The following is a 15972-nucleotide window of genomic DNA, read 5'->3' on the forward strand; positions in this document are numbered from 1 at the left end:
GCTTGGAATCATCTTCGGATGACCAAGGGAGATTCTCTGGACGCTTATTGCTAGAGATTTTTGAGCTCTTTTCTACTAACTTCTTCATTTAAGAAGGTCTCATTTAAAGAACAGATTGAGCGGTTTTGCTGTGGACTTCCTACAAAGATCCAAGACTACTGCTTAGAACAAATAAAGCGTAGCAAAACCGCTCAATCTGTTCTTTAAAAGCAACTCAAGATAGTTGCTTTTCTACTGGAGAGGAATGACTGATCAATTATATTCAAGAATTGATCAGTCATGCGAAACGAGGTTTTGCCATACACTAGGGCAATTTGACTTACCCCACATATGAGATTTTGACGCAGAGAACCCTACAGACTTCTAATAATGAAAGTAGAAAGAGAAAGAGTTCCAAAGAAAAGAAAGATACACGTCCCCGAAAGACTCTTAGAGAAAGGGCTATCTATCTCAAAGAGGGGAAGTGTTTTGGTTGCAAAGAATTGGGACACATCTCCGCAAAGTGCCCCCAAGAACGCTAGGGCTGAAATTGTCTTCTGCTGTCGCCGTATGTCTTGCAAATGCAAAATGCTAGGCTGATCTGCTGTGTCGTGTTGACGTCGGGGTTGATGTGCTGTGCACAAAATGCCAAGGCTGATTTGATGCAAAAACGCTAGGCCTTCTGTTGAGAGAAAACGCCAGAGTTGTCTCGGGGGTTGGTCTTGCTGAGAAGTTGCCTGTTGAGCAAGGTGCTCCTGCTGCCTCTTCTGCCAAAAAATGCTAGCACTAGGTTTCTATTTATACAAACTTAGCAAAATTGCCCTATCGACTTTCCAACAAAAGTCACTTAAAAATAATAAGTGAAAAATGTCAAAAATAGGGAAAATAGGCTAAATGCACTGGAAAATTCCCCTAAAGGATTCTGATGGGAATGCTTATGATCATGGTGTGTGCAACGAGAGGATATGCATCTACTCCTAAGTGTCTGGACATGCACGGTTTGCAAACAGACTAACAAAAGTGCCAGATCACTTCCTATTACATTGACTTGACTAAACTGAACCTTGGTTATGCTGTAGCTTGTCCACGGACACATAGGGTTGGATGTGTCACGTGACATGATTGACGGTCGAATATGTTTTGACCTCGAAAACGAACGCCAAGATTTTCTCCACACTCATGCCGATTATTTTTCAAAGGGCCTGCCAGGCAAGTTGCGACCAGCTCGTCTTGAGGATCATACTATTGATTTGATACCTGGAAGCACACCATCGAACCGGCCACCTTACCATGTGAGCCGAGCCTAGAATGAAGAGATTATGAACCAAGTGAAAGACCTCTTGGAAAAGGGTCTTATCCAGCCGAGTACTTCACCTTATTGCTCTCCAGTGTTGTCAGTTTTGAAGAAAGATGGATCTTGGAGGATGTGCATTGATTACAGAGCTCTCAATAAAATCACCATCACGAATAGATTTTCGATTCCGAGGATCGATGATATTCTTGACGGATTACAGGGATCCTCTCGTTTTACCAGGATCGATTTGAAGAGCGGATATGATTAGATCCAAATTGCGCCGGGAGATGACTACAAGACAACTTGTTGGATGAGCTTTGGTTTATATGAATTTTTGGTGATGCCTTTTGGCCTTACCGATGCTCCATCAACTTTTAACCGAATGATGGACATGATTTTCAGAGCGTATATCTTTTGTTGGCACGTTCTTTGATGACATTATTGTCTTCTCCAAGGATGAGGCAGAACATAGAGAACATTTGCTACATGTCTTTCAGGCATTGCGAGATCACAAGTTGGTGATCAATGCAAAGAAGAGTGAATTTTTCTTATCAGAGATATACTTTTTGAGACACATCGTCTCAGCAGCAGGAGTGCAGATGGACGCGGCAAGATTGAGACTATACGTGATTGGCCCGATTTGAAGAAAGTCCATGAAGTTAGAATCTTCTTGGGCTTATGTTCTTACTACCGGCATGTTCATTAGAAAGTTTGCAGAGGTTGCTTCCCCTTCGCATATCTTGACACAGAAAGGAGTCCCTTTCTCGTGGGGACCCACAGAGGTGACTGGCTTTCAGACTTTGAAAGAGAAATTGACTACAGGATTAGTTTTGACTTTGCCGGATTTGCAAAAGTCATTCAAAGTATATTGTGATGCTTGTGGTCGTAGTTTGGGTGCGGTCTTAATGCAAGAAGGCCATGTCATTGCCTATGAGAGCCGATTGTTTTCAAGGCCGGAATTGACAGCATAGATATATGAGAAAGAGCTTTTGGCGGTTATCCATGCTCTTACTCAGTGGCGACATTACACACTTGGAGCCGATTTTATGGTCTTCACTGATCATCAGAGTTTACGCTAGTTCTTGTCACAGAAGCAGCTATCGGAAAAGCAGATGCAGTGGGCTAACATTTTGTCACAGTTTCATTTCCGGATTGTCTATGTGCAGGGACAAAAGAACTTGGTGGCAGATGCTTTGTCTCGGAAGCCGTTGGTCTTGGCTATTTCCACGATTCGTCATAGAAGCTTCGAGGACATGGTCGATCAGTACGATTCATATCCAAATTTTCAGATGTATTTGGTCAAATATAGAATGGGGAGGTAGTAGTGGGATATTCCATTCGGAATGGCTACTTGATGAAGAAAACGATGTTGTGCGTTACACAGCCGTTGAGGGAAAAGGTTTTAATCGAATGCCACTGTCCACCATTTACGAGTCAGCGCGCCATTGACGCCACCTTGAAAGGTGTGGAGTGATACTTCTTTTGGCCGAGACTCAAGAAGGACGTGGACTATTTTTGTACGTAGTTGCTTGGTATGCCAAAAGGTCAAGTCTGATAGGCATAAAGCACAGGGATTGTTACAGCCTTTACCCATTCCCACCCGCCCCTGGGAAAGTATTGCTATGGATTTCATATTTGATCTCTCGAAGGCACAGAGTGGGCACGATGGTATCTAGACTGTTATTGCTAGATTTAGCAAGCAAGCCCATTTCATTCCAGTGAAGAAAACAGTCAAGCCGGATCATTTACTGAGACTGTTCATTGCCCAGATACTCAGATTACATGGCATGCCTGAGACCATAGTCTCTGACAGAGATCCCCGATTCACGAGTCTATTTTGGAAGGCTATTTGGGAGAACATTGGCACACGATTGCAGTTCTCGTCATCTTTCCTCCCGCAGACAGATTGGCAATCTGAGATTGCAAATTTAGTCGTACTGGATTTATTGAAGTCTTACATTTTTGATCAGAAGACTCAATCGGAAAAGTTTTTGCCCTTGGTGGAATTTGCCTACAATAGCACAATCCTCTCTTCGACGGGGGAAGGCGCCATTTGAGATTTATGAAGCTGCTAGGAAGGTTCCACCCTTCCTAAGCACGAAAGATAAGATTTTTGAAGCCGACCAGTACACGTGGGACGTGGACACCGTTTTTGTCAAGGTCCGAAAGGCTTTAGAGAAATCTCAAGAAAGACATGAGAAAGCAGCATATTGACATCGTCGTGATTTGAAATTAAAGGAGAACGATTGGGTGCTCTGACGTTTTGAGAAGGCACGCCTAAGAAAATAAAAAGGAAAGGAGCGGCTTTCTCCAAAGCTTAGCATGAGATACTATGGACCTTTATAGATAAAAGAAAAGATAAATGATGTCTCCTTTAGACTAAAGTTGCACGATACTTGGAGAATTCACAATGCTTTTCATGTAAGTCTCTTGAAGCCTTTTAAAGGCGATGTGCCTGATGATGGGGAGCCAAATGAGTAACCTGACGTGGAGGAAAGCGAGGAGATACTCGTTCCAGAACAGATACTGGCACATAAAGATAGAAAGCTTAAAGGTAAAGTGATGAGGCGGTTCTTAGTTAAATTCAAGGACTATCCCGCATTGGATGCAAAGTCGATGGAGGAGGAGGACCTAGCAGATACTCCTCAGATTGTGAACCTTTACCTTGAAGCCTTCGGTTTAGCATAGTCTACTCCGATAGAACCCGGATTTCAGCATGGGCGAATCTAGTGCAACGGGTTTGCACAAGAGGGGAGTCACTCCGCTCTTTTGTCGACAGATTGCCCGATTTTTGATATAGAGTCACTGATATCCCTTTGGGTTTCAGGGATACTGCTAGAGTGACAATATTCTGCTGAATGACTTTATGAACCGAAATTCCCGAAAATGATACTGATTGATTTATACTTGACTTGTTTGAGTGCAGGAATTGATAGACGAAATGATTGGAGCATTTTGGTCTCATAAATCTCTATGGACATGATTGCAATATGGATTATTTAATCGGGCATCTGTGAGGTCCCGACTGGATCTAGATGCGATTGCTAAATACGTTGCCGATTAATCATGGTCTGAGATTTGGAATGATTTTTGAATGTATTTGTCATGTGATGTCCTGTGATGTGATTGTCGATTGATACACACACACACACACACACACACACACACACACACACACACAGAGGTGCAATGGCAAAGTAACCTCCGCAAACTATTTGATGAACCGCCTATTGTATGAGCTTAATCCGAAAAGCTACGAACTTTAGTTGGATCCATGTTAACATCCTTGGACAAAACAATTTGTCACAAAAGTGTATCTCTGACAGAAAGAACTCCTTCTTCTTTCCATTACTCACCAATCTGTGTTCGCGGCGGTGCATTGAATGCTTGCGACAAATGCTCTCGATGTTCTGTCTCGGATTTGGAGAAAATGAAATCTGCTTTGGATTTTATCTATCATCCCGTTGAACGTTGGAGGAGCATTTGTGAGACCAATAGGCGTCACCAAATACTCGGAACATTTGAAGGATGTCCCGAACATGGTCTTGTATACTTCTTTAGGATCCATCCTGATCTGATGATAGTCATTTTCAAGATCGATTCTCCTTAAACAAGTTCAACTATGTAATTTATCAAGTATATCATGGATACTAGGTATTGGAAATGTGTTCATGATGGTAATCTTAGTAAGAGCACTATAGACGATACCCTTTCTCCGAAATTCGCGTGTCATAAGCAATATTGGATTTTGATCCTCTCCATGGATTAAGGATGAATTTAAAGCATTGAGATTCGTTCAGCAGTTTATTTCATTGGCCAGAAATCTCATTGAACCTTCAAAGGCCCTGACAGCCACTTCTCTTTGAAGGGGAATGCTTTTCAGTGATGGTCAACTTGACTTCTACTTGAATAGGCTAAGGCTTTGCTGTAGTTTAAATGGCTATTCCCATCTTTATGGCTTGCTTGGTTTTATGAGGTAGATGTGCTACTTACCGGGCATTTGTAGAAGGTGAGGGAGTCTATTCCTTCTCTATTTTTTATTTCGTCAGATGTTTTTGGACATAGTCACATAATTGGGATAAACTAATCGCCTTGTGCAACGGCATTGTTGGCTAGGTGATATTTTTACTTGTCTGGGGGATTTTATAACAACTATAAATTGAAGGGTTAAAAGTTTCAAAGTAGGAATCGACGGAAGACTTTGCATTGCTGTATAATTGCATGCTTAGACCTTTGCACTTTTATTTAAAGATTTTTAGTTTTGTAAAAACTAGTGGTCATGGGTGTTCAATTGACTGAGTATATTATGTTCAGTTTTCATTTCTGTCTTTTGTTGTATGTATGGTAATGTTGAAGCTGTACTAACTTCTTTTTGTTTAATATGTCAGGCTGAGTATGATCTGGATGAGGAAGATGAGGAATGGCTCAGTAAATATAACCAGTCATTGTCCCCCTCATCTGCTTTTTCTGTGGATCAGTTTGAAAAAATTATAGATTTATTAGAAAAAAAGGCAGCAGATGCAAATGGTATCAGCTCAATTACGGAGTCTTTGGAGGAAGACCAGGAGCCCATGCCAGAGGAATGCTGTATATGCAATGGAGGGGAGAACTCTGCAAATAATCTGGTTAGGGCGAAAAGCAAGCATGCTGTTACGTTTTAGTAAATTAACAATATCTCAATGACTTCTGAATTCTAAACTTTTTTTTATATGAAAAGGTCTATCAATGTGAGAGCTGCCATATTCTTGTGCATCAGTCTTGCTATGGAATTAAGAAAGGTTTTAGGAATGAGAAGAAAAGGCGAAAGTGGAATTGTAAGAAATGTAAAGCCATTGCAGAAGGCGAGGTGCCAGCGGATGTAAGGTATAATCATTACATTTCAGTGTGTAGCTCTTGTTGTTGTTCTATTGGTGCCTAAATATGTCGTGGAGCGTGATTCAACTTGTATTCAATAGTGCACCCCTTAAATAGAAGTGTCTTGTCAATGTGGCCATGTACCTTTCGCTTGTTCTCCAACTGATCTCAAGTTTTAACAGTTTATAATCTGTAAGGAGCTGCGAGGATCTGAGCACTACTCTAGAATTGTTGTCTAGCCCAATGTTGGTAATGATAGTCTACTCACTTAGCGAGCAATGTTTTTCTCTCTCTAGAGAGTATTGTCCTTTTACTAGAATGCTAATGGCAGGATATTCTGTCTGTTTGTATCTTCTCTCTTTGTTCTCTAATTAATGAGGTTGCTGGTAAAATGGCTGGGGTACATTGGATCTTTTTTTGGCTTGAGAGCTTTTTTTGTCCTTCCTAATGCTTTCTTTTATGATTTTGGAAAGCGTGCATTTTATTTTAATGCTAAGCAAGTTGAGGTAAAAATTTGAAGGGTAGCACAAACAAACATGGGTAGTTTTGTATCCGGTAAATGCTCCCAGGGCGTTGACAGTGGTAGTCTAGGTGTCGCCATAATTGAATTTTGGTAAAAGCCCTACCGAATTTTAGTTGCACATGGTTGTGTGGCTAAAAGTGAAGTATGGAGCTTTAGATGTGATCTTCTTTCTCTAGGATAGAGAGAGAATCGCAAACATGGTAGCATGAACCCACTAAGAATGGCGATGCTGTTGCTTGATAACTTGGTATAATATGAGCTATGAACATGGTGGTGATGGCAATGCCAGTTTCTCGCATGCCAGAGAAGACTCGAAACACTCAAAGGCCGTTAGGAGATTCTATAGGAACTTTGACAGGCAAGTGAAAATGGTCTAGAAATAACCTCATAATGGTAAATTTAAATTAGCTTGTAATAGAGTTGGACACCCCAAGCCAAAGATCTAGTGCAACACGAGCGAGAGAAATTAGCCTGTAATAGACTTGGACACCCCAAGCCAAAGATCTAGTGCAACACAAAACTGAGAGAGAGACGACACGTCCCGACAGAGTTTCGTGCCCAGATGCAGTGGTCTCAAAGACTTGCACCCCTCAGCGGTATCTCTTTATTATCATGCTTCAACAAGTACAATGTTTGAGGGCCCTCTTTCTCTGCAGTGATCCTAGAAAATCTGCCAGAAGGGGAGGCCCTGAGACACCTATAAAGACCCTTGGCCTGGCTCGAGCTGTTACATAAAAAGCATTAGTCTAAAAGCATTTGCAGGCCCAAAAGCTAGCGCCCTCTAGGGCTGTCCGGACTCCGTACGGCATGCCACATCAGCCTGTCAGCGCACTCCGCGTCGCAAAGCGTGGACATCTGTACAACCTACCACGTCTCAGCTGCTTCGCAATTTTGGGTATTCGTTCATCGATTTCCAAAAGGCATACAACTCTGTTCCACACGAAGCCCTTCTCTACAAACTTGAGGCCGCCAGGGTGGGAGGGAAAGCCTTACGCTTTATTAAAGCCCTCTACAGCCACTCTCAAGTCTGCATCAGAGTTGGTGACCGTCTCTTTGAGCCCATTAAGATCAAAAGAGGGGTCCGACAAGGGTGTCCCGGGTCACCCACCCTCTTTAACAACTTCATCAATGATGTTATAAATGAGGCAGCAGACTTCGGAGTGGACATTCTCGGATTAGCGCAGAAAATCCAAGGGTTACTCTTTGCCGACGACTTGGTTCTTCTAGCGGACTCCCCGGCTGAGCTCGAGACTGCACTTGATTGACTTACGATGTGGGCTCCATCGTGGGGCATGAAGAAGGGGCGGGGATGCCTCTTTGCAGCCAAGCACGTCCTCACCTCCCGTGCTCTCCCTCTATGGACGAGGCTGAGCATTTTCAAGGCTTGCGTTTACCCTGTGATTACCTACGGAGCAGAGATCATGGGGGCACACGACCAAAAGCAATTGTTGCCGCTCCAGCGCCTCGTTGCCACAGGAATGAGGTGGTTGGTGGGGAAAGCGGCAAAGTCGACGTCAGTCACAACATCGATCCTGCATCACGAACTGAACGTCCCTCCGGTCGTCACCTTCTGTGGTGCCCAACGGAAGCGTGCCTATAATAAGTTCGGATCGGTTAGCACGCTTATTAGGGACCTGGTAGCGATCACCCCGAAGTCCCGGAAGGGGTGGTCATGGACAACTAGGATGGACAACTGGTTCCGTCAACATTGTCCAGCGGCGACCGTGGAGACGACGAGGGAACTGATATGGGATTAATGGGACTCAAGAGCCGTTTGTACCTCTCTGACCAACTACAAGCTCCGTGGGATGGATATCATGCGCAAGTACCTTTTCCGGTGCAACTTATCGAAGCGTGACGGCGAGCGCCTCTTACTACTCGCCCGAGTAGGAGGATTAAGACTTGCGGATAAAGTCTTACCGAGGGGGAGTGCATGCCCCCTTTGCAATGACTTGGAGAGGGGCAATCAATTGATCATATTCTGCTGAACTGCGCGACCCTCTGACCCGAGCTCAAGTTGATCGTCTTGGCGGGTTGCTGTGTATCATTCGGGACCTTCAGGACGCAGCGGGTGTCGCTCTCAATGACGGTGAATTTACCATTATCCTCCTTGGTGGGGAGGCTCGCGGAGTCAGTTTGACCTTTTGGGTTAACCCGCGTCCGCATTCGAGGGGAGCGGTTGTAGGGCACCACCTTGTCGCAGCTTTCCTTGGTGAGGCAATTCCACAGTATCAAAGAGCATCAAACGCTAGGTTGTTAACCTAACGTGCAGATTGGTTGAATCGGAGATGAATCAGATCCCTCCGACGTCTAGAAGGGGGGAAAGGACGAAATTCTCCTTAATAGCAAAAAGTTATGAAACTATGTGCTAAACTCACAAATGACTTTATGATGCTGATACATGGGTTGCCTCATCAATGGGCAAGAGGAGCGTTGGAGACTCTAATTGTCGCTGGATTGGGACTCCACCTACGAGCCGACGCCCAAGTTGGGTATGGCAATTTCTCTCGAAAACCTGTCGGGCTGATCAAGGTTTTGGTGAGTGAGGGAAACCAAGTCTCGCAGTATCTGGAGCCCTACGGGTCTCTTGGGCACTGTCACGCCCCGAATGGGGTCCGCCAGGGATCGCTTGGATAAACTATCAAGGGTGCAAGTTCTAAAAGATTGAACGGGCTATCCATCCCCAAGGCGGTGTCTAAGGTCTCTAATTGAGATTGAAATCAGTGACAAAAGCTTCACCTTGCGAGAGTAGGCTAGGCATCTTTGCCCACCCCCCCGGCTCGCTAAAGTAAAAAAAAGCAATCTTGGGTCCCATGCTTTATTGTCAAGGTTTTAGGCCCCTCGGTCGGGGTACTGTACAACTTATTATTAAGTTAGTTTCCCTAAAATTGGGCCACTTGGATACGTTCTTTCATGGGAACGGACACCACGTGCCAACAAAAAAGAACAGACAGAACAACTTTCAGCACTTCAAATAACAACTGAATTGAAAGAGATGCATGACACACGATATGGGGAATGGCAGAGTTCCACCCTGAGAGAGCACTGTCCCCAAACCTTGGCATCCCTTTCGGTGTTTCTTTATATTGCTTTAACTACAAGCCAGTACTTTGCTCTCTGCACTCCCATGCGGAGACGTGCTAGAGTTTGAGCCCATGGCACATATTTAAAGGCCCTTGGCCTCTCAAAAGCAATTACAATGAAAAGCTACATCTTCCCAAAAGCATCTGGCCCAAAAGCTGGTGTTGAAATCAGCCAGTGTAATTTCGGAAATCCGTATAGACCCCACGTCAGTAGCCAATGCAGAACGCGGGATTCCGTACAACGAGTCATCACGTTTTACGGAACGTCCGTACAACTCTGCCACGTCATCAATTGGTTGCGCAACAGTGTTTGTGGGTCTTGCTTTTGTGTCACTCGGGCCTCATCGGACGGGATCCCGCTAAGTTGCTCCTTAAGAATAGGCCACTCGGTAAGACTTTGCAAGTTGGTAAAACTTCTTCTGCTTCTTAGGGTTTAGGTCCCTCAGTCAGGATCTACAAGTTGGCGCCGTTCTTCAGTGGCTTGACATGTCAGCAGTTTGTGACACATTCCATAAGTTGATTAAACTTCCTCTTCTGTCCTTTAGGCAAAGTCACATCATCACTTTGAATTGTAACCGCCCTCGATTACGCCTACAAAATAGACATAGGACAAAAACTAGTTCAACAAACATTGACTCTAAGTACCGACGTACTAGACCACATATATCCAACACTCGCATGAAGATGACAGTCACTGAACATTCCATAATAAAATCCATGGCAATACTCTCCCAGGGTTGATCAGACACAGGCAAAGGTTGGAGTAACCCAGGCGTCTTATGCCAATTGTACTTTACCTTATGGCAAACCAAACATTCCCCGACATATTGATCAATGTCTGCTTTAAGGCTTGGCCAAAAGAAATACCTTTCCAACGCTAAAAGTCAATAGGGAGAATTCCGCGATGACCCGCATAGAGCGAAGCATGTGGTTCCTCCATGATTTCTTCCTCAATGGTAGTGCGACACAAATTGCTTGGTGGTGGTAGAGGTAACCATCCCGAATAGAATAGGGATATTCATTCAGTGTAATAGTGAACGAGCGGAACGTGGCCTAAACGTTCCGAAACGGCGTTCCGGATAGGTTCCGCTCCCGAAACGAGGTCGGGAATGAAAGGCCGTTCCGGAATCGGGGGGGGGGGGGGGGGGGGGGGGGGGGGGGGGGGGGGGACAAGGCGGAACGCGATCCTGAGCGGCGGAACGGGCAAATGGCGATGTTTGGGGGCATATTTGGTGCTGTTTGGGGGTAGCTATGGGGCTCTTTGAGGGCAGGTTTCGGGGCATAATTGGAGGCCGATTTGAGGTTGTTTGGGAGCAGATTTGGGGCTAAGCTAAAGGGAGGCAATTAAAGTGTTTTTTTAATCTACCGTTCCGGCCCCGTTCCTGTTCCGCCCCCCCCTCCTTGTACAAACTTGGGCACCCCAAGTCTAGAATCTGTCACGACACGAGAGAGAGATTCATTGAAAATACTTCACAACTGTAAATCACATTTTAATTCGAGATGACATGGCCCGGCGAAATTCTGTGCCAAGAGGTATTGGCCCCAAAACCTGGCGCCCCTTTCGGTATTTCTTTATTATATCAAATTTTGAGCAAAGTACAACTCCCGTAGGGGTCCTCTGCTTTCAGACTCTACGTTCAGATGCTTTGAGAAGTGAGGCCGCTAGGGCCCTTATATTCTTACAAGGGTTGCCAAAAACAGAGCCCCAAAAGCCTAAAATCAAAAGCAAAAGCAAAAATCAATTGGGCAAAAATCTGCTTGCAAAAAGCATCAATGCAATTTGCGGAAATCCGTACAGCAGCCACGTCATTAGTCAGCGTGAATTTTGGAGATCCGTACAACACGCTATGTCAGCGTCCGTATTGCTTGCCACGTCAGCAGTCAGTACTGTCGGCCACGTCTGCAATCTGTCAGCGGGGGTGCATATTGTCGTCATGACACGTCACCATGTTGTGACATACCCCCCCTCTTGAAAGAATTGTAATCGCCCTCGATTATGCTTGCAAAACAGACAGAGGCTATATACCAGTTCAATAGACATTGACTCGTAGTATCGATGCACTCGACGACCCAAATCCAGCACTTAAAGAAAGACGACAGTCACATCACATCACATTCAGACCACAATCAGATCACATCACATAGAATCTAGGACCGTGATTCCTGGCGACGTATTTACCAATCGCTTCTAGATCCGCATCGGACCTCATTGATGTCGATTGATCACGTCCATGGATTTTGAGACCAAAATGCTGCAGTCATCGGTCAATCATTCCACTCAAGCTCTATTGTGTGCGAGTAATCTTTTTCAGGGATCCCATGTCAAAGTACTTCTCTCATAAAGTCATTCAGCAGAAAGCTGTCAGCGCATCAGTATCCCTAAAACCCAAAGGGAAATCAGTGACTTTATTCCATCCAGGTAATCTGTGACAAAGAAGTGGAGTAACTCCCCATTGGTGCAGTCCCACCTGCACCAGATGTCACAAAGTGATGACGTGGCGGACAGCAAAAACCCTAATTTCTGCCAAAAACCCTAATTTCCGGAAATCGCGGAGGCGGATTATTATTATTATTATTATTTTTTTTTTTTTTGGAAAATGATGAGCGACGCGAATTTTGCTTTTGCTTTTTTTTTTTATAAAAAAAAGAGAAAAGACTCTCTAAGAGAGAGAGAGAACTGATGCTTTTGATTTTAAAAGCTTTTGGGGCTCTGCTTTTGGGGCTCTGCTTTTGGGCATCCCTTGTAACCTTTAAATTAGTGGTGAGGGTCTCACTTCTCAGAGCATCTGGACGCAGAGTCTGAGAGTGAAACCCTAACCGCTCTCTTGTACTTTGATGATTGATTAATACAAAAAGAAATACCGAAAGGGGCGCCAGTCTTTGGGGCCAATATCTCTAGGCACGGAACTCCGCCGGGCCAGTGCAAATCTATTGTGATCTGTGAATTGTTTTGAAGTGGTTATTTGGTGCTGTTGCGGTTGATTCTTGACTTGGAGTGTCCAAGTCTGTTACAGTGGTATCAGAGCACGGCCGATTTCTCTTTTACGGGAAATCCGATCCCCGAATTTTTTTTTCAGCGGCACCTATGGCTTCAGGCAATGATCAGTCGACTCCCTCTGCATCTGGAGATGCGGGCTGGGATCACAACGAAGATTCAGACAGAGAGTATGGCCCGCCTCGGCCTACTCAGGCGGAGCAAAGAGAGATGGAGCGTCGTCAATTGATTGGTGATGCAACAAAGATTATGCTCAATTTTGCCAAGGACCCGAAGATGGCAAAATATATGAACCAGACCTCTTTGAAAGTGGTACAGATGGAGTGGAAGAGAACCACAACACCACTCCTGAAACCCGCTCTCAAGAAACCTTCTGCCTCCAAGAAATATACGGAGAAGGAACTGGAGAACGTGGTTGATGCACGGATTGCTCAGCTTTTCGACGTGCAAAAGAAAGGCAAAAAGCACGGCAAAAAGCAGAACAAAGGTACTGACTTCCCGGGATATTTGGGTCGTCAGTCGACATTCGACAAAGCAAAGAAACGGAAGAAGCGTGTTCAATTTGAAGGAGTACCCAATTCTTCTTCTTCTTCTTCTGACAGTTCTTCTAGCTCCTCGGATTAGAGTGAAGAAGACAGAAAAAAGCAAAAAGCGAAGCAAGACACAAAGCTTCGGAACGGGCAAGAAAAAGGCAAAGAAGGCTACATCTCGCCCAGAGACTGACAGTTCTACTGAGGACTCGTCTACAGACAGCTCAGATTCCGATGACGGAAAGTTTTATGCGAACAAGAAGAATTTTTACAAAGCCAACCAGTATGACTTTCTCGAAGATAAAAGCAAGAAAGTCCGAGAGTTTAAGGAAGGTGGCCACTCGATCAAGTTTGATACTTTTCAGGATACTCAGATGCTTCGAAGGCTTTGTCTTTTATACAGCAGTTTGACATCGCTTTCGCGGGAGGACGCTATTCAGAACACTCCAAGATTCGGAGAGCTGCCTCTTATTTTAAGGGGAATGCTCGCACTTGGTGGTCCACGCTTCTATTAAGCAAGACTGTGCCAATTACATGGCTGAAATTCAAGAGGCTTTTTATTTCTTCTTGGTTGACTCAAGAGTTTGAGCGAGATATACGAGCTGCTTGGAACCATCTCCGGATGACCAAGAGCGATACAGTGAATTCTTACTGTGAAAGATTTTGGAACTCTTTTCTACCTGCCTCTTCATTCAAGAAGATCTCGTTCAGAGGAGCTCCCGTCTTGTGCGCTCCCGTCTGTGACAGTGGTATCAGAGCTTGGATTCCTCTCTTTCTCTGCAAAGAAGGACGATTCCGGGAAGGAACGAGAAGAACCATGACAAGCCACGGAAGAACCACTGAAGACAAACTTTAGCAAGTGCGAGCCCAACTCGCGGAATTGCAACAACTCATTTCGTTGCCAGCTGTCCAAAAGGCTTTGGACGAAATCAAGAAGCCGCAAGGAACGGATGTCGATGGGCGTCAGGAAAATCCTGTTAATGGAAGTAACCCGCAGGTGGATAGTGCGGAAAGAGGCACAAGGGATCTCCGGATCAGGACAAACGGCCTTCCAAGAGCAAGGGCCAGGAAAAGAACTTTCTTTGCTTAACGAAAGCAAGGATATCTATCTCTTCTCCATCATACTCTCCTGACTATACTACTACATCTACTTCTCATACAGTATTTAAATCTTCTCCCAAGAAGAAAGCTCCTACTACTTCCCTACAAACTACTAAAGAGAAGCCCCATTTCAAGAGGGATAACCGCAGACGTCACCGCAAGATGCGGATTTTCAAATCCGCTGACAAGGATGTGAAGTTTGATAACTACACAGGACGGAGAGATATCTCCAAGGCACTGTATTTCATCAAGTAGTTTGAAGTTGCTTTTGCTAACGGAAACTTGACTGAAAAATCTAAGTTGCGTCATGTTGAAATGCATCTCAAGGAGACTGCAAGCAATTGTTGGCTAGCCAAAATTCTGGAAGGTACTCAAGCCAGAACCTGGGCTCAATTCAAAGCTGAATTCTATGAACAATTTCTTCCGCCTGATTTCGAGAAGGACATTCCAAAGGAATGGGATTGGCTCGTCCAAGAGAAAGTCACGGCTTATGTTGACAAGTTTTGGTCGGTTCTTTTAAAAGTTACGCCTTTTATGAAGATTTCCGACGAGAAAAAGATGCGAAAGTTTGAAGTAGGTCTTCAACCACCGCTTCGGAAGAGCATGAAGGTGTACCCACACGACACCCTTCAGCGAATGATGGAGTCGGCAATCATTGCCGAGGATTTACACTCCACTGGTACTCCCAGACGGATGGAACATAGCACAATACCGTGCAAGGAAAAGAGCGGTCTATGATGACCATGGCAACCAAGGCAAAAAGCATTCCCCAGAGGACGCGGATGAGCCTAAGAAGGAAGAGGGTACCGGAAAACGGCTTAAGTATCTCACGCCGAACCAAGTACAAACCTTTCAAAGAACAAGGAAGGTGCTCCTACTGTGGTGAAAAAGGACATATGAAGCCCGAACTACCCTATTCGGCAGCAACGGCAGGAACAAGCATCTTCGAAGAAGGAACCCCCTCCACTGAGCTTGAATTCCATTCTTGATGTGCAAGGGAATATAGAAACTGAGAAAGGGAAGTGCCAGCTCTCGAAAGGCTGGGGATTTGTGAATAACCAGCGGGTGTTGATCCTCTACGACCCTGGATCGACGGACAACTTCATCTCATTGGAAATTGCAGAACGCTTGGGCCTTACACCGGCTCAGCTTGGAACTCCGGTCACTTCCGGATCGACATTTGAGGGGTTGACCACCAATGCAACTCCTGTGCAAGGACAACTCAATCTCCGGATTGGTGAATATAAGGACCGCGAATGCTTTTTGATGGCACCTATCGAGGGATGTGATATCATCTTGGGTATGCCATGGCATTACCAAATGCAACCGGTCTCAGATTATGTAGAAAAGACCCTTGCTTTTGAGCATGAGGGCAAGAACATTAACATTTTTGCTGATGCAGGGGACTGGCTATCCCCTATTGTAAGCCATATCTCCAGTAAGAAGGAAATAAAGAAGTGCCTTTCTGCTTACTTGATTTTCGGACGTGAAAGAGATAAAACTAATGAGGGTTCGCTCTCTAGTTGTGAAATTAAAAGTTTTCAATTTCTTGAAAAGTACAAAAGATTGTTTCACGGATACTCTACCAGACAAGCTACCTCTGGAACGTCCGG

The 15972-nt window shown here is 44.8% G+C and overlaps 1 protein-coding gene across 8 annotated transcripts in view; it reads left to right on the forward strand.

The window, feature by feature from the left end:
- LOC147427922 (uncharacterized) overlaps nucleotides 1–15972 on the forward strand; it is a 132692-nt gene that overhangs the window by 46181 nt on the left and 70539 nt on the right. For all 8 annotated transcript variants that reach the window (XR_015185942.1, XR_015185943.1, XM_086496446.1 and 5 more), the window contains exons 3-4: nucleotides 5662–5898; nucleotides 5991–6136. Coding sequence is in view for 6 of the 8 variants with exons in the window: in XM_086496446.1 (XP_086352572.1) it covers nucleotides 5662–5898; nucleotides 5991–6136 (383 nt within the window). In the remaining 2 variants the exon portion in view is untranslated. The remainder of the gene's footprint in view (nucleotides 1–5661; nucleotides 5899–5990; nucleotides 6137–15972) is intronic.

The sequence above is a fragment of the Adiantum capillus-veneris genome, chromosome 23 (genome assembly GCF_014529385.1).
Source record: "Adiantum capillus-veneris isolate H3 chromosome 23, ASM1452938v2, whole genome shotgun sequence".
Classification (NCBI taxonomy): Eukaryota; Viridiplantae; Streptophyta; class Polypodiopsida; order Polypodiales; family Pteridaceae; genus Adiantum; species Adiantum capillus-veneris.